The sequence below is a fragment of the Kogia breviceps genome, chromosome 19 (assembly GCF_026419965.1).
Source record: "Kogia breviceps isolate mKogBre1 chromosome 19, mKogBre1 haplotype 1, whole genome shotgun sequence".
Classification (NCBI taxonomy): Eukaryota; Metazoa; Chordata; class Mammalia; order Artiodactyla; family Physeteridae; genus Kogia; species Kogia breviceps.
In genome coordinates, this window is record NC_081328.1 from 47,237,043 (window position 1) to 47,262,110 (window position 25,068).

At 42.6% G+C, this 25,068-nt stretch overlaps 1 protein-coding gene across 3 annotated transcripts in view; it reads right to left on the reverse strand.

The window, feature by feature from the left end:
* The window catches only part of RPTOR (regulatory associated protein of MTOR complex 1), a 337,818-nt gene that overhangs the window by 238,687 nt on the left and 74,063 nt on the right, over positions 1 to 25,068 (reverse strand). For all 3 annotated transcript variants that reach the window (XM_059048339.2, XM_059048338.2, XM_067021425.1), the window contains exons 2-3: positions 21,508 to 21,610; positions 2,739 to 2,821 (exon numbers count right to left, since the gene is read on the reverse strand). In XM_059048339.2, coding sequence (XP_058904322.1) covers positions 2,739 to 2,821; positions 21,508 to 21,610 — 186 coding nt within the window. The remainder of the gene's footprint in view (positions 1 to 2,738; positions 2,822 to 21,507; positions 21,611 to 25,068) is intronic.

Consider the following 25,068-nt stretch of genomic DNA (forward strand, 5'->3'; position numbering starts at 1 on the left):
AAGTCCCACTAAGAGTCTGTAGCAGCAACATTTTAAACATTTTTATAGTACTTAAAAATGAATGTAATGGTCTTGGCATTCAAAAAAGAAAATATTAAGTATTCATTGTTGTGTCTGCTTCCTGAATGCAGGCAAAAGATATCACTGTCTGCAGGAACTGCTTCTTTCTAGGCTATAGCTGATACTTTATTCCAATTCTACTTTATAAACCAACCCAGATGGAATCCCACCCCACACTGGTACACTGGCACCTTTTCCTAGGCATCCAATAATCTGTAAACATTCTCCCTCATCAGCGCTTTGAACGATCTCTCCTTCAAAAAATTACGTTATAGATCTGTTCTTGAAATCCCACTAACTTTAACAAATTTTCTCAGACTAACAACTGTCTACCCAGAGGACTATACCCCTTTGTACTGCTACTGGCCACCCAAGGTTAGCCCTCCCACTATCCTGGGAAGGTAATTTCTCTGTCCTATATGTGATTCTACACTGTCATTTTTGGATCTGCAATCATTTCTCTCTATATAATGTTACCTTCCTTACATGTTAATGCCTCTTCCTGATAGCATGGAAGAGATCTGCTCATAGACAGAAATTTAGGTTAAAAATAATAATAATCCTACTGTAGAAAATTCCATTTATTGTCAGCTAGCATGAACTTACTAATACCTACCAAGCTAAACTAATAATAAAGCTAGCAGTAAATCAACTCTTAGCACACACACACACACGCACAAAAATTACACATTACACCAAATGGAATAAACATATAATGTCTTGATATACTAAACATGTATTCTAAAAGACTATATCTTCTATATAATAATTCTTTAAAAGGAAGAAAGTAATTAAAACAGCAGAGACCCTTCCTATGAAGAATACAATCAGTAGATCTGGTCATGTTCTTTTTTAAACAAATGTGTCTAGCAAAGAGCAAAAGCATGAAGTCAAACCCAGAGGATGGTCAGAAGTAGCTAAGTCAGAAAGGCATTCTTTTAAATTTTAGTAGTGCTGGTTCTCAACCTTCCATCTGCCAGTGACATCATGTCTTCCGATATTACCTGTGCACGTTGTCCATGTGGACTATAAGGTCTGTCTACGCCTCTCACTCACCCCTAAGTGCCTGTCTAGCCTGGAGTACCTTCAAAGTCCTCAAGGAAACTATTTTCTACCGATAACACGGGGCATCTCAACTATTTTTAAAGGAACACACCATCTAAATATCTTTCTGGTCCTCATCCAAGCCCCAAACACACTGTACTCTCAAGAAAAATGCTACTGAATTTTTATATAAACCACCAAGAGGTAACAAATTCGAGGGAGGAAAAAGCAAAGCCTTTAGACATAGATGAAAATCTCCACTAAGAAACTGCCTTCTAAAGAACAAGAGTCCAAGGACTTCCCTGGCGGTCCAGTGGTTAAGATTCCACTCTTCCACTGTAGGGGGCGCTGGTTTGATCCCTGGTCAGAGAACTAAGATCCCACATGCCACGCAGAAGGAAGGGAGGGAGGGAGGGAGGGAGGGAGGGAGGGAGGAAGGAAGGAAGGAAGGGAGGGAGGGAGGGAGGGAGGGAGGGAGGGAGGAAAGAAAGAAGGCAGAGGAGGGGAGGGGAGGGGAGGGGAGGGGGGAAGGAAGGACAAGAGTCCATTATTACTGACTTGAAAAGTTAGAGATGCAAAGCACAAGGACACACCAGCAGCACAGAGATGTTTTGTGACATCAGTCACCTGGCACCATGAGCAACAGTAAAAATTACCAAGGGCACCATCACAGGCAGGAACAAATTTATTCCTGGCCATTCTCTTCTCTTGGAATGTAAATAATCCATGAAGAATTCCTAAATCCAGATCACGTGGATAAATAATCCATGAACGAAAATCCCAGGCAGGCAAGTGTTTGCTGGTTCTCCAAGACATTCCCATTAGGCTTACGCCTGAAAAGGAGAAGCAAAGACCCATGGCAGGCACGCTGGCAAGGCCACCTGCTCAACACCCCCTCCTTGTCACGTCCTGTAGATAATTCCAGAACCAGCATCACACTAAGCTGTATGGAAAGGTACCTCCATAAACACCCCAGATTTCTAATTTTCTATTAGAATTATTAAATCCTCAAACTAGTTAATGAGAAAGACTAAATAAAATAGGTCTTTGGGCGGTTTACAAATAACTTGAGATCTTAAAGGCAATCTGACAGAGTTGTTATAGTCTATACCACTTTTTTTAAAAAACGGTAAGATATAGGCAACAAAAGACACAGTAACTGGTAACTGACTCCCTAAAAAGAACCTTACCTTTTGAATCAAAGGCAAAGCATATAACGGGTGTCACCTTTTGAATGTTGACTGCTTTTTTCCTCAACTATTTGAAAACTGAAGATGGGAGAAATAGCTCTAACTAGTTGAGGTTGCAGAAAATGACTGAAAATACATTTCCTGTGTAAAATAAAAACCGTGATTTAAGAGTAACATGAAAAATACTTTTTCTTTTCTAAATATTTCAGGGGAAAACGTAGGCAAAATAAATAACAGACCATCCAATTAATGGCTCACACTAGGGCATGTGCTTCATTATGAATCCATGGAGCACATCAACAGACAGAAAGGGGTTGCAAGCCTGCCACAGGGAGTGTCCAATCACTGGATTATACGAGGTGAGGATCTGGATTCAAAGACTTTAAAACCAAGAAACTAAATTTCCCTGTAAGAAAGAAAAAGGAAAGCAAATAAAGAGCTTACCCTTGGCTGCCAGTTCTCGTACTGCTTCTGTAAATTCGCACCAATGGTTTCCAGGGCTTTCTGAGGACCCATTGACAGAGGATCTGAGAAAGCAATGAGAAGGAGAAAGTTCTTTATTTGTGCATTTCCTCCTTGCTAAACCTCTCTTTCAGAGTTTCCCTCTCACACAAGTCACTTCAAAGTCACCTCTGACTAAAGACAACACAACAGGGCTTGAGGTTTACCTGTGTTTAGCCAGACTTATGGAACTGCTAAGGCACCCGAATAGGCTGAAAAGCCACAACTCTTATTAACATAATTAATTAACATCTTATTAACATCTTAATAACTCTTCTTAACATCACTGGCCCCGTGATTGTTTCCTTTCATCTACATTTGTTATTTCAGCACCTATGGTTCTCTTGCCCTCTTACTGCTTTATTCTTGTGCTCCTTCCTATTCAGGCCCAGGCTGTGCGTCTGTGAAAACAGAGACCCTGTGGACCAGGGGTCCTGTACACCTATTCATTCTGGGTTTACCTATTCACTTCAGGAGGAGCGTCTAGAGCAAATAACTCTAGACCAGCAAGTCCTGAAATTTATTTGGTCTTGAGTCCTTTTCACACTCTAAAATCATGGAGTATCCCAAAGAACTTTTGTTTCTGTGGTTGTATCTATCAGCATTTACTATATTCAAAATTTAGATGAGAAATTTTAAAAATATATCTTTATTCATTTAAAAGTAATAACACTCTGTATGACAGTCTCTAGATCCATCCACATCCCTACAAATGACCCAATTTCATTCCTTTTTATGGCTGAGGACTATTCCATTGTACATAGGTACCACATCTTCTTTATCCATTCATCTGTCAATGGGCATTTAGGTTGCTTCCATGACCTGGCTGTTGTAAATAGTGCTGCAATGAACATTGGGGTGCATGTGTCTTTTTGAATGATGGTTTTCTCAGGGTATATGCCCAGTAGTGGGATTGCTGGGTCATACGGTAATTCTACTTTTAGTTTTTTAAGGAACCTCCATACTGTTCTCCATAGTGGCTGTATCAATTTACATTCCCACCAACAGTTCAAGAGGATTCCCTTTTCTCCACACCCTCTCCAGCATTTGTTGTTTGTAGATTTTCTGATGATGCCCATTCTAACTGGTGTGAGGTGATACCTCATTGTAGTTTTGATTTGCATTTCTCTAATAATTAGTGATGTTGAGCAGTTTTTCATGTGCTTCTTGGCCATTGTATGTCTTCTTTGGAGAAATGCCTATTTAGGTCTTATGCCCATTTTTTGATTGGGTTGTTTGTTTTTTAAATATTGAGCTGCATGAGCTGTTTATATATTTTGGAGATTAATTCTTTGTCCGTTGATTCGTTTGCAAATATTTTCTCCCATTCTGAGGGTTGTCTTTTCATCTTGTTTATAGTTTCCTTTGCTTTGCAAAAGCTTTTAAGTTTCATTAGGTCCCATTTGTTCATTTTTGTTTTTATTACCATTACTCTAGGAGGCGGATCAAAAAAGATCTTGCTGTGATTTATGTCAAAGAGTGTTCTTCCTATGGTTTCCTCTAAGAGTTTTATAGTGTCCGGTCTTACATTTAGGTCTTTAATCCATTTTGAGTTTATTTTTGTATATGGTGTTAGGGAGTATTCTAATTTCATTCTTTTACATGTAGCTGTCCAGTGTTCCTAGCACCACTTATTGAAGAGACTGTCTTTTTCTATTGTATATCCTTGCCTCTTTTGTCATAGATTAGTTGACCACAGGTGCATGGGTTTATTTCTGGGCTTTCTATCCTGTTCCATTGATCTTATATTTCTGTTTTTGTGCCAGTACCATACTGTCTTGATTACTGTAGCTCTGTAGTATAGTCTGAGGTCAGGGAGTCTGATTCCTCCAGCTCCACTTTTTTCCCTCAAGACTGTTTTGGCTATTCAGGGTCTTTTGTGTCTCCATACAAATTTTAAGATTTTTTGTTCTAGTTCTGTAAAAAATGCCATGGTAATTTGATAGGGATTGATTGCATTGAATCTGTAGATTGCTTTGGGTAGTACAGTCATTTTCACAATATTGATTCTTCCAATCCAAGAACATGGTATATCTCTCCATCTGTTTGTGTCATCTTTGATTTCTTTCATCAGTGTCTTATAGTTTTCTGAGTACAGGTCTTTTACCTCCTTAGGTAGGTTTATTCCTAGGTATTTTACTCTTTTTGTTGCAATGGTGAATGGGATTGTTTCCTTAATTTCTCTTTCGGATTTTTCATCATTAGTGTATAGGAATGCAAGAGATTTCTGTGCATTAATTTTGTATCCTGCAACTTCACCAAATTCAATGATTATCTCTAGTAGTTTTCTGGTGGTATTTTTAGGATTCTCTATGTATAGTATCATGTCATCTGCAAACAGTGACAGTTTTACTTCTTCTTTTCCAATGTGTATTCCTTTCATTTCTTCTTCTTCTCTGATTGCCGTGGCTAGGACTTACAAAACTATGTTGAATAATAGTGGTGAGAGCGGACATCCTTGTCTCGTTCCTGATCTTAGAAGAAATGCTTTCAGTTTTTCACCATTGAGAATGATGTTTGCTGTGGGTTTGTTGCATATGGCCTTTATTATGTTGAGGTAGGTTCCCTCTGTGCCCACTTTCTGGAGAGTTTTTATCATAAACCGGTGTTGAATTGTGTCAAAAGCTTTTTCTGCATTTACTGAGATGATCATATGGTTTTTCGTCTTCAATTTGTTAATACGGTGTATCATGTTGATTGATTTGCATATATTGAAGAATCCTGCATCCCTGGGATAAATCCCACTTGATCATGGTGAATGATCCTTTTAATGTGTTGTTGGATTCTGTTTCCTAGTATTTTGCTGAGGATTTTTGCATCTATATTCATCAGTGATATTGGTCTGTCATTTTCTTTTTTTGTAGTATCTTTGTCTGGTTTTGGTATCAGGGTGATGGTGGCTTCGTAGAGTGAGTTTGGGAGTGTTCTTCCCTCTGCAATTTTTTGGAAAAGTTTGAGAAGGATGGGTGTTAGCTCTTCTCTAAATGTTTGATAGAATTCATCTGTGAAGCCACCTGGTCCTGGACTTTTGTTTGTTGTAAGTTTTTTTAAATCACAGTTTCAATTTTATTACTTGTGATTGGTCTTTTTATATTTTCTATTTCTTCCTGGTTCAGACTTGGAAGGTTATACCTAAGAATTTGTCCATTTCTTCCAGGTTGTCCATTTTATTGGTGTAGAGTTGCTTGTAGTAGTCTCTTATGATGCTTTGTATTTCTGTGGTGTCCATTGTAACTTCTCCTTTTTCATTTCTAATTTTATTGATTTGAGTCCTCTCCCTCTTTTTCTTGATGAGTCTGGCTAAAGGTTTATCGATTTTGTTTATCTTCTCAAAGAACTAGCTTTTCGTTTTATTGATCTTTGCTATTGTTTTCTTTGTTTCTATTTCATTTATTTCTACTCTGATCTTTATGATTTCTTTCCTTCTACTAACTTTGGGTTTTGTTTGTTCTTCTTTCTCTAGTGCCTTTAGGTGTAAGGTTAGATTGTTTATTTGAGATTTTTCTTATTTCTTGAGGTAGGGTCGTATTGCTATAAACTTCCCTCTTAGAACTGCTTTTGCCACATCCCATGGGTTTTGGATTGTTGTGTTTTCATTGTAATTTGTCTCTAGGCATTTTTTGATTTCCTCTTTGATTTCTTCAGTGATCTCTTGGTTATTAAGTAACATATTGTTTAGCCTCCATGTGTTTGTGTTTTTTTTATTTTTTTTCCCTGTAATTGATTTTGAATCTCATAGCACTGTGGTCAGAGAAGATGCTTGATATGATTTCAATTTTCTTAAATTTACTGAGGCTTGATTTGTGACCCAAGATGTGATCTATCCTGGAGAATGTTCTGTGTGCACTTGAGAAGAAAGTGTAATATAGGACATTATAGGATGGAATGTCCTATAAATATCAATTAAATCTATCTGGTCTATTGTGTCATTTAAAGCTTGTGTTTCCTTATTAATTTTCTGCCTAGATGATCTGTCCATTGGTGTAAGTGAGGTGTTAAAGTCCCCCACTATTATTGTGTTACTGTCGATTTCCTCTTTTATAGCTGTTAGCAGTTGCCTTATGTATTGAGGTGCTCCTATGTTGCATGCATATATATTTATAATTGCTATATCTTCTTCTTGGAACGATCCCTTGATCATTATGTAGTGTCCTTCCTTGTCTCTTGGAATATCGTTTATTTTAAAGTCTATTTTATCTGATATGAGTATTGCTACTCCAGCTTTTTTTTTGATTTCCATTTGCATGGAATATGTTTTTCCATCCCCTCACTTTCAGTCTGTATGTGTCCCTAGGTCTGAAGTGGGTCTTTTGTATGGGTCTTGTTTTGGTATCCATTCAGCAAGCCTGTGTCTTTTGGTTGAAGCATTTAATCCATTCATGTTTAAGGTAATTATCAAGATGTATGTTCCTATTACCATTTTCTTAATTGTTACTGGTTTGTTTTTGTAGGTCCTTTTCTTCTCTTGTGTTTCCCACTTAGAGAAGTTCCTTTAGCATTTGTTGTAGAGCTGGTTTGGTGATGCTGAATTCTCTTAGCTTTTGCTTGTGTGTAAAACTTTTGATTTCTCTGTCGAGTATGAATAAGATCCTTGCTGGGTAGAGTAACCTTGGTTGTAGGTTCTTCCCTTTCATCACTTTAAATATATTGTGCCACTCCCTTCTGGCTTGTAGAGTTTCTGCTCAGAAACCAGCTGTTAACCTTATGGGAGTTCCCTTGTATGTTGCCATTTCTCCCTTGTTGCTTTCAATAACTTTTCTTTGCCTTTAATTTTTGTCAGTTTGATTACTATGTGTTGCGGCATGTTTCTCCTTGGGTTTATCCTGCCTGGGACTCTCTGTGCTTCCTGGACTTGGGTGGCTATTTCATTTCCCATGTTAGGGAACTTTTTGACTATAATCTCTTCAAATATTTTCTCGGGTCCTTTCTCTCTCTCTTCTCCTTCTGGAACACCTATAATGTGAATGTTGGTGCATTTAATGTTGTCCCAGAGGTCTCTTAGGCTGTCTTCATTTCTTTGCATTCTTCTTTCTTTATCCTGTTCCACAGCAGTGAATTCCACCATTCTGTCTTCCAGGTCACCTATCCGTTCTTCTGCCTCAGTTATTCCGCTACTGATTCCTTCTAGTGTATTTTTCATTTCAGCTATTGTATTGTTCATCTCTGTTTGTTTGTTCTTTAATTCTTCTAGGTGTTTGTTCTTTAATTCTTCTAGGCCTTTGTTAAACATTTCTTGCATCTTCTCCATCTTTGCCTCCATTCTTTTTCCGAGGTCCTGAATCATCTTCACTATCATTATTCTGAATTCTTTTTGTGGAAGGTTGCCTATCTCCACTTCATTTAGTTGTTTTTCTGGGGTTTTATCTTGTTCCTTCATCTAGTACAAAGTCCTCTGCCTTTTCATTTTCTCTATCTTTCTGTGAATATGGTTTTCCTTCCACAGGCTGCAGAATTGTAGCTCTTCTTGTTTCTGCTGTCTGCCCTCTGGTGGATGAGGCTATCTAAGAGGCTTGTGCAAGCTTCCTGATGAGAGGGACTGGTGGTGGGTAGAACTGGCTGTTGCTCTGGTGGGCAGAGCTCAGTAAAACTTTAATCCACTCATCTGCTGATGGGTGGGGCTGAGTTCCCTCCCTGTTGGTTGTTTGGCCTGAGGTGACCCAGCACTGGAGCCTACCAGGCTCTTTGGTGGGGCTAATGGCAGACTCTGGGAGGGCTCATGCCAAGGAGTACTTCCCAGAACTTCTGCTTCCAGTGTCCCATGGTGAGCCACAGCCACCCCCCACCTCTGCAGGAGACCCTCCAATACTAGCAGGTAGGTCTGGTTCAGTCTCCTATGGGGTCACTGCTCCTTCCCCTGGGTCCCAATGCACACACTACCTTGTGTGTGCCTTCCAAGAGTGGAGTCTCTGTTTCCCCCAGTCCTGTCAAAGTCCTGCAATCTAATCCCTCTAGCCTTCAAGTCTGATTCTCTAGGAATTCCTCCTCCGGTTGCCAGACCCCCAGGTTGGGAAGCCTGATGTGGGGCTCAGAACCTTCACTCCAGTGGGTGGATTTCTGTGGTATAAGTGTTCTCCAGTTTGTGAGTCAACCACCCAGAAGTTATGGGATTTGATTTTATTGTGATTGCACCCCTCCTACCGTCTCATTGTGGCGTCCCCTTTGTCTTTGGATGTGGGGTATCTTTCTTGGTGAGTTCCAGTGTCTTCCTGTCAATGATTGTTCAGCAGTTAGCTGTGATTCCGGTGCTCTCGCAAGAGGGAGTGAGAGGCCAATAACATCTTAACATTATTACAAAATAGTTCCAACCCCGTGGATCCTTGAAGGGGTCTCAGGAACCCCCAGTGGTCCACAGACCATACTTTAAAAGCTGTAGGAAACTGTTTTCAACAAAGTCTCTAATTTCAATCAGAAAGCACTTTTTTCAAAGGAAGAGGTTAGACTACTGGATAGGTAGAATACTTAAGTCTTTTATCTAATTCTCCTCCTAACTGTGACTAATTCTTCCACTCTATGTTCTGGATTCCAGATCATTCCACTTTCTCAGACACTAAACTCCATGCTCTAGGATATTCAGCCTCTCCCTTTTAACCAGAGCATTCTCATGGGCTTCTTTAAACTCAAAGTTATTCATATATACTTGACTTAAGGCAGATAGCATCACAAAGCTTTCAAAAAAAAGCAGCATTCCTGCCCCTCCATCCACATGCCAAGCCTCACTTCTCAGAGTGAGAAGTCTCTGTCCTCTCTTCGGCCACCATCCCACTCCCCCATTCCCTATTCTCCCAACGTAACCACATCACATTTTTATTAAATTAATATTCAGTGTCTTACATTAGTAATGCCTATGGAAATATTATTCAATGCTGAGCCAAGTAGTGTATGAAAATGACATCTTTCTTGAATTGTTTTTCAGTCTCCTTGTTTTTCATGTATTAATACTAACTCTGCCCCAACTCTCCCAAAGTATCCCTCTCAAATACTATCTTCCACAAAGTATATCAGCTAATCTCTCCTCTCCTCCTGGCCACCGCTGAACAATCCTACCCTGGTAGAGAATTCGAGATTCCTCTTTGTAGAAATGGAATGACTCCCAAGAAAAGAGCCTAAAGGGACTGGGGGACAATAACAAAAGGTCTAATGTTAGTGTCATCAGAGTCTCAAAAAGAAAAGTAAGTGCAGAGCTCAAAAAGTAGTTGAAGATATAATGCCTGTTAACTTCCCCAATTTGGTAAGAGATGTAAACTAATAGATTCCAGAAGCTCAGTGAACCACAAACAGGATTAACCCAAGGAAACCACATCCTGACACATCATAATCCAATTGTTAAAAAACAAAAGACAGGGAATTCCCTGGCAGTCCAGTAGTTAGGACTCTCACTGGCGGGGTCTGGGTTCGATCCCTGGTCAGAACTAAGATTCCACAAGCCGCACAGCACCACCAAAAAAAAAAAAAAGAAAGAAAGACAAAGAAAAATCCATAAAGAAAAATCAGATCACAAACACAGAATCAGGAATGGGAAAAGCTCTGGATTTCCCAACAGCATTATAAGCTGGACAAAATACAGCAATGCCTTCAAATCCTCTGTGAAAATAATTTCAACCTGATATTCAACTCTGAGGGTAAAATACAGGTCTTTTCAGACATGTAAACACAAAACCTGTTCTCATGTTCCTCTTCTTGGGAAACAGGCTACAAAAGAAGGCAACATAGGATTCAGGAAATGAGACAGAGAGACAGTGAGAAACAGACAGAGAGAAACAAAAAAAGAAAAACCACAAGACACCCATGTACCAGATCCAGAGACCAAGGAGCCCAACAGGAGCTAGAAGAGTGTTTTTTTTTAAAAGTAACCGATTATCTGAGCACTGGAAAAAATATTGATAGCATTTGACAGATGTACTGGAATATATGTAAAAAATAAAATAAACTCAAAAGTTCACAGAAAATTTAGCAAATTTGTAACTACAGGGGAAAAGGTTATATTATAGACAAGAAAGGACTCAATCAGAGTAGCCCCTCTGGGAAGGGTGGGAGCAGGACAGAGCTCTTTCTTAATCTACCTTTTAGTACTGTTTGATTTTTAAGATATGCATGTTACCTTGATAAAAATAAAATAACACAAAAATGAATTATAAAATTAAGTAGGGCATCCCTGGTGGTGCAGTGGTTGAGAATCCGCCTGCCAATGCAGGGGACACGGGTTCGAGCCCTGGTCTGGGATGATCCCACATGTCGCAGAGCAACTAAGCCCGTGTGCCACAACTACTGAGCCTGCGCTCTAGAGGCCGCGCGCCTAGAGCTTGTGCTCCACAAGAGAAGCCACCACAATGAGAAGCCCCTGCACTGCAATGAAGAGTAGCCCCCGCTCGCTGCAACTAGAGAAAGCCCACATGCAGCAACAAAGACCCAGTGCAGCCAAAAATAAATAAATAAAAATAAAATTTAAAATTAAGTAACAGGACTTTAGAGTTGGGAGGGGCCTTTACCATGGATATGTCAAAGTCATCAAGGACTCTTCATAGAGATGCCAGGCCCCACCCTGGAAAGTCTAATTCAATAGCTTCAGAAGAGGCCAGTGACCTGATGAGCAGCTCTGGCTGAGGGAAACCTGGTGAAAATTGGGTTGTAACTAACTTATCTGGAAGAATTATGGTAAACTTGTTTTAATCCATAACTAAGAGGTTAATCTTTAGCTCTCTCTGATATAGTAGGGACAGAGTGTTAAGGTCTCAAAAGAATTATAATGACAGCAATCAACGCTGCTGTAATCTGAATCACAAGACTGGCAAGAGACAGGAATGAATTGGGATCTGAAAAGTTAAAATTAAGGGCCACCTAAGTACATAGGGCAGGGAAACAGAGCAAAGGGAAGCAGAAAACAGCTTCAACAAATAGAAGCCATCAAATAGCTGGTCATGTCCTGTGCATGATGACCAAGAGAGTAAATGTCAGAGCTGGTTTGAACGCATCTAATTCATGCATCCACACTTCCATGCAGTGCCCTTGTGGTCAGCGCTCTGGCCACAGGTAACCTATGGCTAAGAGAACAAAAGTGGTTTCCTCTGTAAAAAGATAAAGGCCTGCCCAGGAATCACACTGATCAGTGGCAGCTCTTAGGCACATCCTCTAAAGAACCACAACAAAGGCAAAGGGAGGGAGGGAGTTCCAAAGGCCCAGAATGCAGGGAGGACGAAAACTACACCTCCTCCTGGGACTTCATCCTCTGGAAAGCCCAGGCCCCCACCTGCCCCTTCCTCCCCGCATTGTTCCCAGTGAGGGCATGTGGAAAGCATGTGGGAGCTGGAGAGAGCCGCAGCACACTTCTCTGTGCACCTCACTGACGGCCCAGCAGACACTGGAGCCTCATCGGCAGTGGCGGCCGACAGCAGCACCCACTCTTCGTCCCCTGGTCTCGGATCGAAATACCACCACCCAAGGGAGGAGCAGGGGCAGCTACCGGCCATCCATCAGGCTGTGATCAACTAAGTGAGGCTGTCACATCTGACCCACTGGGAATCCCTGCGGTCAATTAGTTTTATGGTTTCCTCCCAAGAATATGACAGTGAGTGGGAGAGGGGGAGGTGAAGAGAGGGAAAGAATGAGGACAACTAAAATGGTGCATTTAATACTACATTTACTAAAATAAACAACTAAATAACTTAAGTAAACTAAAATTAAATTCCTGGGTGGATACTGCTGACAATGTTATCAATCTGATGTAGGGTGAAGTGGACAGAACATAAATTTAAAATTGTAGTTCTGTCTTAATAAAACACTTCTCTTCTAATGCCTTCATGGGTTTCTACTTAATGAACAAAGTGAATTAGTGAGTGAGTGGGTGGGTGGGTGGGTGGATAGATGGATGGAAAGAAAAGTAGATGGTATTTGGCATTTGTATAAAATTTTAGCTCTTGATAAATCTCCCTGCCTGCAAGCTTTTCAGCATAACCCTCTGTATTTCATGACGCTTAGAACTTCACAATGACATGGACTTAGTCCAACCCACCTCATAACAAAGAAGAGAAAGCTGAAGCTTAAAGTGGTCAGATGACTTAGTCCAAGGTCACAAAGGTTCCTGGTGGTGCTGGCATTCAGCCAGCCCAAAAAGTGGAGCCTTTTTTACCTCCCCATCTTCTTCACATTTACATAACCCGACTACCATGTCCTATCCAATTTTCCTTCAAAAGACCCTGTGCCCCATCACTGCAACTACGTTGGTCACTACGTGATGGTCACTACAACCATCAGCTACAACTGTATTGGTCCAACCAGCAGCACCTCGTGTCAACACTACTGAGACTCCCTGCTCCCAGCCAGCCCCTGAAGACGCTGCAGGGAGCAGAGGGCAGAGGCCAGGGAGTGCAGTAGGGCTCACTGACCTGTCTCCTCTCAACCCACTGACCTGTCTCCTTTCAACAGACCAGCACAGTGAGTCCTTCTAAAATAATACTTCTATGATGTCACTCCCCCAAAAGGCCTATGGTGCCTCCTGAATGCTCCCATTTAGATAACATGCAAAATCAGCAGAGATAACAGGCACTGTCAATACAGTGGATGGAGCCCAGGGCCTGGGTGACTGGAAGGTGATAAGAGACAAGATGGGCTTCCAGGCTGCTGATAATATTGTTTCTTGATCTGGGTCTGATCAGTTTGGGAAAAGTTACCAACAACATACTTGAATCAGTGCACCTTCCTAAACGTATGCTATCCTTCAGTACAAATTGAAATTTTAGAAACATGTAGAGCTCACTGCTCAAGGAACATTTGTACTTCTTTGTAGCTTGTATTTAGTGGACATTTCCTAAGTATTTGTTCATCGGCTTATTAACTGAGCACTGCCTCCCAGATCAAGTGCAAATTTCTTTATATGTCTTTTAAGGACTCTGCCACTAATCAGTTGTGTAACTAATTTTTGCTTGAGAAAGTACTTAATGGCAAAAAGGCCACTGAAATCAGAAACGGTTTTTAATGGTTCTGTATTCTATTAGCCATAATATCATCTACATACATTTTATAAGTAGTAGCGCACAGAGTGAGAGGCATTTCATCTCACTGAGCTCAAGGATAGAGCTGGGAGCCCCTCAGCTGTACGGCCCGTGGCAGTAACGCTCTGGCTAATGGCCCAACCCCAATCCTCCCAGTACCTGAGGGTCCTAGGAAGGGAGCCAGAATCCTGCAGGAGCCTTCTCTACAATTAAGCCCCATCCTAACCACTCAACCTCCCTCCCCACATATCCACAAGTAGACCAGGTCCCTGTTGTCTTTTGCTGTGTTGTATACAAACACCAAGAGCTGGATGTGTTCTCAAAAGAGCTGAGAGGGTGGTTGGGACGCCCTGTTTTAAGTATGGGCCTCGCTGTTTACACAAAAGTCACTTTGCACAGTAGAGAGGAAGGGAGGCTCCAAGCAGTTACACAGTCCTCCTTTGGGGGAAACCCAGACACTACTACAAGAGGCTGGCGTCACCGGACAGAGAAAACGGGGTTTAAACCAGGAGCCCCTTAGAGCAAGGGTCCCAGGTGCAGGCATGGGGCGTGCCCCAGCATCCAGCAGCAGGGCCCAGGTGAGCCCAGCAAGCGTTCCCAGGGCTCAGTCCCCACCACCAGGCTTCTTCTCTTCCCGGAGTCCTTCACTCTCACCTCCTGTGCAGCCCCCCCAACCCATGTGGCCCATTCCGACTCCCCCAAATCTGCTGAGCTCGAGGGGCCTGTCTCCCTTGGTCTTGTCTCCAGCGAAATCCCAAGGATCACGACCTACATTTCTTCTGTGTATACCTCTACACTTAACACGTAGATCTCTACTTAACAAACATCTGTTGACCAACTCAACTATCTCTCAAGCCCAAGTCTGATGTAAGAATCAGACAACAGTCTGTGAAAGTGTCTGTAAAACCAAGAGCGACACGCAAAGGCCTACCATCACTATTTTTAGCTCATCAGCACAGGTCTCTTAATGCCCACTTGTATGGAGGGAAGAAGAAAATGCTTTTCTCTAAGGAATAAGGGAAACAAAGCAAAGTGCCTCCTAAATATTTCCTTAGGATAACCAAATTCCCAAGCATCCGACAAACGCATAGCCTTCTTACCTGTGATACACGGCTATCATTAGTTAGACATAAAACACATCAAGGCTAAATTACACTCTCTCCTGTTCAGCACTCAGCTCATCTACACTTTTTTTTTTTTTTTTGGCTGTATATGGGCTTCTCACTGTTGTGGCCTCTCCCGTTGCGAAGCACAGGCTCCGGACGCGCAGGCTCAGCGGCCATGGCTCACGGGCCCAGCCGCTCTGTGGCATGTGGGATCCTCCCGGACCGGGGCATAAACCCATGTCCCCTGCATCGGCAGGCGGACTCTCAACCACTGCGCCACCAGGGAAGCCCTACACTCTGTTTTAAAACACAGATTCCTCCAGCAGGTATGGGAGCACCGTTCTTTAGCGGGATTGTTTTTACTTTAATGTGGGGCCATAAAACAAAACAGCTTCCCCCCTGCTTCCCTGAGTGTCGCCTCCATGAAATAAAACAGCATCTTATTATCTACAGGAACAGAGGGATCGGGTGGGGAGAGGTGTTTAGCTCCCAGACCACGTCTACAGCCTCATGTCTGCACACACACTCCTGCCGGGCTACTCAGGGCCTGTGCACCTTTCCTCCTCCCTCAGCCGGAGCTCGGAAGCTGGGCCTTGGCTGTGCAACAGTCCAGCAGGGAGGGCAGGCCATCACTGCAGAGTACTGTGGTGCAACCTCTACTCGCTTGTTCTGGCACCACAGGAAAACCTAAAGGGCTGCTTCAGGGACTCTTACATCCTCTGAGCCTCTGGAAGTAGGGTTCTCCCCAATGTATATGGAGACCTGTGAGCATACAGCTACACAAAAAGGGACTGGAAAAGTAAGAATCTGTCTATTTCTCAATCTCCCAGACCCCTTGTCCCTGAGATCAGGGCAGTTTCAACCAGCACAGTCTCACCAGTTTGATGTGTATCTGCAGCCATAAAGCAATCAACTCGTAATGCCTACCCAGCCCTGTGCACAGAAGCACAGGGTTCTTTCCCCTCTCTTTTGGGGCGAGCACACAGAACGGAGCAGAGGTAGCACAGACGCAAGAAGAGCTCAAGCTCCCACTCAGCACCTTGGCCTGCTAGGTGGGGTGGGGAGGAGGGTGCAGGCCCGTGGGGGCTGCTCCTGGCTGAGGGCAGTCCCCATGCTAAGCCCAGTTCACGCTCCAGTTAATCGCCCTCCAGCCAAAAGGTGGGTGCCATCATCAGCTCCATTTTGCAGATGAGGAAACTAAGGCCCCACATGGTTAAGGGACTCACTGAGTGAACCAGCTGGAATGAATAAGCTGGGGTCTTGACGAATGCAAAACCTTTTGAATTCTAGTGATAGAGCACAAAATGCTAAGACCATGTATAAAACATCGATCGGTTGCCTTCTAAACAGAAACATCTTTTTAGGTTATGTGAAGGCACCAACCCCTGCAGGGGGTCTTCCTCGGGACTCCTTCCCCACTCATGACATACTCTGGGTATTCCCATCCTGAAAAAGGCAGAACCAAGCCGTCATCGAGCCTGGGTCTCCTTGGCTCGCCAGCCAAGTCTTCACTGTCCCTCTCCCCTTCGCTCTCCAGGCTCCCAGCATCTCTCACTCAACTGCAGCCACAGCTTGTGACAATGCCAACCTGAAACTCTCATCCAGTGGCACCCGGCCCTCCTCCTACCTCTGCCCACCCAGAGGGGTCTCCGTCACAGGCGGCACCCCTCCCCACTCACTCACAGCCTGGCTCTGCTCCTCCCCCTCTGGTCACTGCACATTCTCAGCAGGTGATGTCCCTCAAATCCCTTTCTCCAACCAGAGAGGTCTTTCCAGCTGTCTGCTGGAAGGCGGCTCTACTCTAAGCATTCCAGAAGCATCTTACCTTACACAAAACATAATCCCATTATCTCCCCTGCCCAGCTGGCCCCCAACTCTCCATCTTGGTTACTGATATATCATCATCCCTTGAGCTAGCCAACCTGAAACCTAAAGCACTTGTTGAAAATGCTGAAATCCCTTCTTGAACAATCCTAAAGCCATTGGGGGGAGAGGCAGGTCTGGGCAATGTTGGCACCTACTCTAGGATGAGGGTAACTGCAGCAGCCCAGAATGAGCTGTCAAGTCCAATCAGGGGCTCAGGGCCTGTACGGGGGAAGGAAAGAAGGTATGTCTGTGGAGCGGTGACCCATATGGGGTATCGGAGCCCAGGCAATGAGGAGGACGGACATCTGTGGGGAAAGCACCTGGGTATAAAATAAAAGAGTGTGATGACAGGGATAAGAAGTTGGTTCACACAGGAGGATTCATCAAATTAGTAAATATATTAAGGATGAAGGATACCAAGGTTTTCACTGTCAGAGGAAGAGTTATAAATATGGAAAATTCCTATTGGTTTGGAATGGGAGGCAGTAATGTAATGCATGTTTTTTATTTGTATAGATAATACTGAAATATAGATATGAATGTGTGTCCACACAGAAACACATACACATATTATGCACATGTGTGCATGTGTGCATTCCCTTGCTCCGTCCAATGAGAGAGGCAATGGGAGAAACAACACAGTACACAGCTCCAATAAGAACACCTAGGGCTTCCCTGGTGGCGCAGTGGTTGAGAATCCGCCTGCCGATGCAGGAGACACGGGTTCGTGCCCTGGTCCGGGAAGATCCCACATGCCGCGGAGCAACTAAGCCCGTGAGCCATGGCCGCTAGGCCTGCGCGTCCGGAGCCTGTGCTCCGCAACGGGAGAGGCCACAACAGTGAGAGGCCCGCATACCGCAAAAAAAAAAAAAAAAAAAAAAAAAGAACACCTAGAACCCAGATCTTGGTTTTCAACTTCAATTTGCCACTAAAAGGAACTGGGCTCCTTGGAGGAATGGCTGATCCCAGGAATGGAGCAGGGAAAGACAAGATGAGACAGAAAGTACAAACGTCGGGCTTCCCTGGTGGCGCAGTGGTTGAGAATCCGCCTGCCAATGCAGGGGACAAGGGTGCGTGCCCCGGTCCGGGAAGATCCCACATGCCACGGAGCAGCTGGGCCCGTGAGCCATGGCCACTGAGCCTGTGCTTCCAGAGCCTGTGCTCTGCAACGGGAGAGGCCACAACACTGTGAGGCCCGCATACGGGGGGGGGGGAAGAAAGTACAAACGTAACTCTAAGGACAATGGAAGCAAGACAAAAGGCCATATAAGCCAGTGGGAATGGGTTCCCACTAGTTAAATGGGAAACAAGTAGGGTATCAAGATAAATGATGGTAATATTGGACTATAATCCACTGATTATAATATAAAATAGGAATAAAAATATATAAAATATAAAAAAGGAAACCATGAGTTCAAATTGAATAAACTGAAAGTCTGATGAGGAAAGAAATATTAACGCAGCCAAAGCATCTCTTCCCCCCAAATACTTATTAACTACAAAAGGGAAGGGGGCGGATTTCACAGCTGAAGTTCAGGTACCACACCAACTTAATCAAGTGATAAAAGAGTTACATAACCAGCAATGGGATAAATCAAAGTCACGTGCCTCCTGACAGGACACCACGGAGGAAGGCGGATCTCTTCCATGACACTCTTGCCAAAGAGGCATAAACAAAATTTAATCCCGAGGAAACATCAGGGTTGTTCTGCTAAACAGAGTGCCAGTGATCTTCTGAATGTCAAGGTTATGAAGGTTAAGGAAAGACTGAGGCCTGCTCCAGCCTGAATGAGACTAAATTAAAGGCAATGGGTGATACAGCAAAGGGTCCTTGTGCCATAACGGACCTTATGGGGACACCTCGCAAACTTGAATGCATCCTGAAGCTTACCCAGTAGCAGGGCATCCATGTTAATCCCCTGTCTGTGAAGACCAAGTTGTCATTATGAAAGAGAAACTCTTGTTTGTAGGAATCACACACTAAAGGATTCCAAGGTGATGGAGCATCATTTCAGCAGCTTACTTTCAAATGAATCAGGAAAAAAACTGCTTAGTGCTCTACTTGCAACTTTTGAAAATGTTTTTTCAAAATAAAAATTAAAATATAAGCTGCTAGACACCATTACAAATTTGCTGAATAAAATCTCTACGAGTTTTTTTTTCTTATCCCATATTGTTAAAATCACCAACAGAAGGACCCACTTTTTAATAAAAGCCAAGCAAAATTTTTTCAACTTAAAAAAGGCAATGTGGGGACTTCCCTGGTGGCGCAGTGGCTAAGAATCCACCTGCCAATGCAGGGGACACAGGTTTGATCCCTGGTCCGGGAAGATCCTACATGCCACGAAGCAACCAAGCCTGTGTGCCACAACCACTGAGCCGGCGGGCCGCAACTATTGAAGCCTGCACACCTGGAGCCCATGCTCTGCAACAAGAGAAGCCACTGCAAGGAGAAGCCCGTGCACCGCAACAAAGAGGGGCCCCCACTCACCACAACTAGAGAAAGCCCGTGCAGCAACAAAGACCCAATGCAGCCATAAATAAACAAATAAACAAAATTAATCTAAAAAAACCGGCAATGTGCCCTTTTGAATTCAAAATCCATCGAAATTATTACAAAGTAGATTGCATACCTGAATTGCAAAAATTTTTTAAGAACACAATATTTAAAAATCTATTCGTTTGCTGGATTTCACACCAAGAAGGAAGTAAGGAATTCTTTGCGTTTTCATTAACATTGTCCCATAAATACTAATCAAAGAGACTGGGTGAGACGTGAGGGAGGGTTCTTTGATTTCTACTTGGGGACAGGAGGGTAGGAGGCAAAGGACCCCTAGAGAATCTAATAAAAACCAAGGCCCCTCAGCCCGGAAGGTGCAATGCTGTACTCAGACACTACCACCCACACAAACCCAGCGGGCTCACGCATCCCTAGGAGTACACACCAGGATCCAGGTTGAGAAGCCCTGTGTTAAAAAAACCTAACAGAAAAGTAGTTAAAGAGGGAGGAAATAGAAAACAATTGATTAAATTCAGCTTTGACAAGGGATAAATGAAGTGGAAACAGTCAGTGGTGGCTAATAAGAAGTCAATTTCAATTGGCACAGTCACCAGGGGATGGCAGAGAGCCAAGAAAGCACCTAAGGAAACTGGCCACAGAAAACAGCTACTGTCACTGGGCTTGGGGAACAAGGGGCCTATACTTCAGGCAAGAGGCTGTGAAACAAAGGCTGTCATCCTAAGACACCCCCAAAGAGTAGAGAGACAGGTAAGTGGGAAAAATAACTTTTTTCCAATTCAGATTATAATAAATTTGTAATTTTTACTATTTAAAGTAGATAAAGGGAATTTCTGCTTTTGCTTAGAATAGAAAAAGCTGGGCGGGGGGGGGGGGGGGGCCCTGATCCTACCAACAAGAGAAAGCTGAATAATCAGTGACAGAAACAAAGGAAAATTCATACTGTGATGGCTTCATTAGTAAATTACACTAAAATTTAGAGAAGAAATAATACCCAAATCAATACAAACTCTTCCATAAAAAAGAAAAGATGGGAATATTTCTCAACTCATTTAATGAGACCAAGCATTATTTTGGTACCAAAACCAAACAAATATGTTACAAGATGAGACAACTATAGACCAATATGCTTCATAAACAGAGATGCAAAATTCCTTAACAAAATTATTAGCAGTCAAATCCAGGAACATATGAAAAAGATAATACAAGTGAGGTTTATGCCAGAAATTCACGGTTGGCTCAACAACCAAAAAATCAATCCATATAATTCACCACATCAACAGACTAAAAGAGAAAAGCCAGGTGATTATCTCAACATGTTGAGAAAGCCTTTTATAAGATGCAACATTGATTCTTGACAGAAACTCTCAGCAAACTAAGAACAGAAGTGAACTTCTTACCTTAGAAAAAGCATCAGAAAAAAACTTTGGCTAATGCCCTATTTAGTGGTGGGAACCTAATGCATTCTCCCTAAGACCAGAAACAAGTGAGGTTGTGCACACTCACCATCTCTAGTCAACACTGTGCTAAGATGCTCCGAGGGGGATGACGACAAAGAACAGCCTCGCCTCCTCCTGGAAAGAGCTAGGTGGGACTCCTCACTGTGCAACTGAGGCACCTGCATACAGGCATCAGTCATTCAGGTTTATGTGTATATAACTTGTACTGGGCTTCCCTGGTGGCGCAGTGGTTGAGAGTCCGCCTGCCAATGCAGGGGACACGGGTTCGAGCCCAGGTCTGGGAAGATCCCACATGCCACAGAGCAACTAGGCCCATGAGCCACAACTACTGAGCCTGCGCATCTGGAGCCTGTGCTCCGCAACAAGAGAGGCCGTGACAGTGAGAGGCCCGTGTACCGTGATGAAGAGTGGCCCCCGCTCGCCACAACTAGAGAAAGCCCACACACAGAAATGAAGACCCAACACAGCCTAAAATAAATAAATATAACTCGTACTACATGCCAGACGCAGGACAAATTTAAAGGAGAAAATTATATAATCCAATAGTCATTATTTTATCAATTTTTCTTGAGACACTTTCTCCACGGCAAATCATAAGTGAATGTATCTAAAATAGCCTAAACGTTATATAACTGCAAAATGAAATAAAATCTTCAGATTTCCACAAACCAATCACAGGCCTGCACTGGACCAGAACAGTGGAGGCAAGCCCTGCCAAGCCCAGAACCCCACGCAGTGATCCCTGCAACAGGCCGTAAGAGAGGGACCCATGCTTACCAATCCAGCATTCCAAACGTGCACAAGGAGTAGTCTTCACCACATCTGGAGGGTCCACACCAACATTCAGGCACAAAACTAAGGCAACGCTGACGGTCTTCATCTAGAAACACAACAGAAAAAACAAATAATTCAATATGAAACTCACTGATGAATTTTCAAGTTGTTAAAATGTTCCCAGACATACGGAGCCCTCTGCTTCTACAGCCTGTCTTCAGTCGCCTGTTACCTGTGCGACCCCAGGGGTATTTCACAAGTAAGACAGGGTTTCAGAGTCAAGTAAGCAGATGGGGAAGAGTACATGGCAGGAGAGGCTTTTCTCAGGCTTCCTTATGATATACTTCCAGAAACAGAATTATTTGATCAAAAGATATAAACATTTTAAGACACTTGATACGTTCTCTCAAATCACTTTGCAAACACTCTGCACAAATTTACATTCTGACCAGTTCATTGTTATTCTCATTATTTAAAATTGTTAATAATTTGATGAGAGAGAAATTGTCATACTGATTTAGTTTGCATTCTTTAGGATTAATAAGGCTGAATATTTTTTTCAAATATTTATATCCTTTATCCTTTGTGGACTTTCTACTCATGTTTATACTACCATTTATTTACTAACATTAGTGATCTTTTCTAATTGGTTTTCATGTACTCTTTACATATTAAAGATGGCATCCACATAATTTATTGTAAATATTTCCCTAGTCTAGTGTTTGCCATTGGATTCCTTCCTGTTTCTTGACATACCGAAGCCCTGGACCCATCAGCTGATACATGTTCCTCCACACCTGCTCCTGCTCCAACTCCGATGTCCCAGTGTTAGGAAACATCAGCCCTGCCTATCCAGCTGCACAAGCCAGAAATCTGGAACTCATCCTTCATTAGTTCATTTGTTCAACAGATATTTACTAAGCACCTACCAGGTGCCAACTGCTATTTTTACAAACTGAAGATACATTAGTAAATCAAACAAATAAAATTCCTGGGACTTCCCTCGTGGTCCAGGGGTTAAGACTCCGCGTTCCCAATGCAGGGGGCATGAGTTTGACCCCTGGTCAGGGAACTAAGATCTATGTATGCTTCACAGCATGGCCAAATAAATAAATAAATAAAAGAAAAATCCCTGCAAGGAGGGGGAGGATATCATTTCAAATAGGGTGGCCGCTAGGAAGACCACCTGAGCCTCTGCTCCCTCCACCAGGCTCCTGGGCGCCAGTACCCACTGTGACTCCCCATCCATCTCTTTTGTCCTGCTCCTGAATGTCTCTGAGTCTGTCCACTTCACTATCCGCCAGCTCTAAGCCACCACCACGTCCAACCTGTGCTCCACCATTTTCCCAGGACCCCTTACCCTGCCTCCCCCAGTCCAGGCTTTCAAACACATCGGCACACTGCCCAGTTTTCAATCAGTTCCCCAAACCTTCAAGATTCACTGTGAACTGCTTCACACGCTATTCAAGCCTCATAAGCTCCAGATCCTGCCAAGCTCTTCACTCACATCCAGTCTCGCCCTTGGTCTGCCGGCATGACCTCTGGGTCTTCAAACACAGCCCCTCAGGGCTCCTTGCACGGCCTCACCAGCTTGAGGTCTCTCGGGTTCAGACCTCCACTCCTCGGGGAGGTCTTCCCAGACCCTGTCAGGGCAGAGCCACCTGCTCAACGCCACCCCAGCATCCATGTCTTCCTCTTGGGGGAGCCAGGCCCAACCACACTCCTCTGTGCACCTGCAGCTCTTCCAAGGTCAGAGTTGACATGCAGGAGCAGACACCCGGCCCAGGCCCAGCTCAGTGACTATCTGCTGAGTGGGTGAATACAGGGATTTTCTTCTAATGTTTTCACTTGTTTCACACTTCACCCTTTTAATCCAGCTGGATATTATTTTGGTATATGGTACCAGGTGAGGATTAATTTTTTCTCAAAAAACTACCCAATGGTGCCAATTCCCCCTGTTGAATAATCTCCCCAAACTCACAGGTTTGTAGTGACTCCTCTAGCATATATTCCCACATAGACCAAATTCTATTTCTGGGTCACATACCTCACTGATTTAACTAATTTATCTTCACAACATTTCACAATGCTTGGGAGAGCCTGGTTTTCTTCTTCACAATTTTTTTTTAAACTTTTACTTGGCTACATTTATATTCACCTATTTTTTCCAAATTAATCGTTATTCAACTTCTTAGTCCCATGGAGATTTTGATTAAAGTTGTTTAATCAAACTGCATATTGCTAACACTGAGTATTTTAAATTGTCTTCTTTGATCCAATAATTCCACATATGAGAATCTGTCATAGGAAGTACAAAATGTAATAAGAGAGAACTTTCTATGTGTAAAGATTTTCTTCACAGCATTTCTTATCATGGAAAATAAGTGGGAGCAACCTAAATTTTAAGCAAGTAAGGGAATGTTTAAGCATACCATTATATACTCTTAGATTAAGAGTTATATACTCTTTATACTCTTTATATACTCAATTATATACTCTTAGATGACACTTAGATTAAATTCTTAAAATGTTAAATGAATAGAAATGGATTCAAAATACAAAAAAATTACATTAAACATATAAACTAAACTTGGCAAGACATGACATCCTTATATTCTTTTTTTCTATATAGGAACACAGTGTGTTTCTCTGTTTATTCAAATTTTCTTTTTTCTTTAATATTTATTTATTTATTTGGCTGCACTGGGTTGGATCTTTAGTTGCGGCATGCGGGATCTTTAGTTGTGGCACATGGGATTTTCAGTTGCAGCAGGCGGGCTCTTAGCTGCAGCGTATGGGATCTAGTTCCCTGACCAGGGATCGAACCCAGGCCCCCTGCATTGTGAGTGTGGACTCTTAACCACTGGACCACCAGGGAAGTCCCTCAAATTTTCTTTTAATTTTTCTCAGTAATGTTTAGTTAAACATTACTTCTTAGATGTTTAGTTAAACATCTTCACCAAAACCTGGTCATTTCTTTTAAGATTATTCCTGGATTGTTCATGACTATTTGGGGGCAATATGCTACTATATATGTATTTTGCCCACAGTAGTTTCTTACTGATAATTGCTGATATACCAGAATAATGTTTTGTGGTTTTTTTTTCATCCCCACCTTCCCAGGCTTTATCCACCAGAGAATGTCCTTTTCTTTAATCCAGAAACAGGAGATAAAACCTGTGGCAGAATCTATACTCATTAGCTCTTCTGCAAGAATATAATTTGGGTAACAGTGACTTTTCTTTATAGAGATTCACCGATAGAATCAAAATTGTTTATTTTGCTTTGGAAACTTGTTTCCCCAGCCAAAGCGAGGTCCCTTTGAGGATTTTCTGACTCCCTAATCAGTTAACAATTTTGAATATCATATTCTCTTACCAGTGGAAATCTTTGAAAACTAAAAGACAAAGAGCAGAAGGGACGGGAGAACTCCCACATGGACCTTGGGAAGTGACCTTTATTCTTCCCCCCCACCCAGGCATCCTATTTATTTGTTTATTTTTCATATTTTATTTTATTTTTTGAATTTTATTTACATTTTTACACAGCAGGTTCTTATTAGTT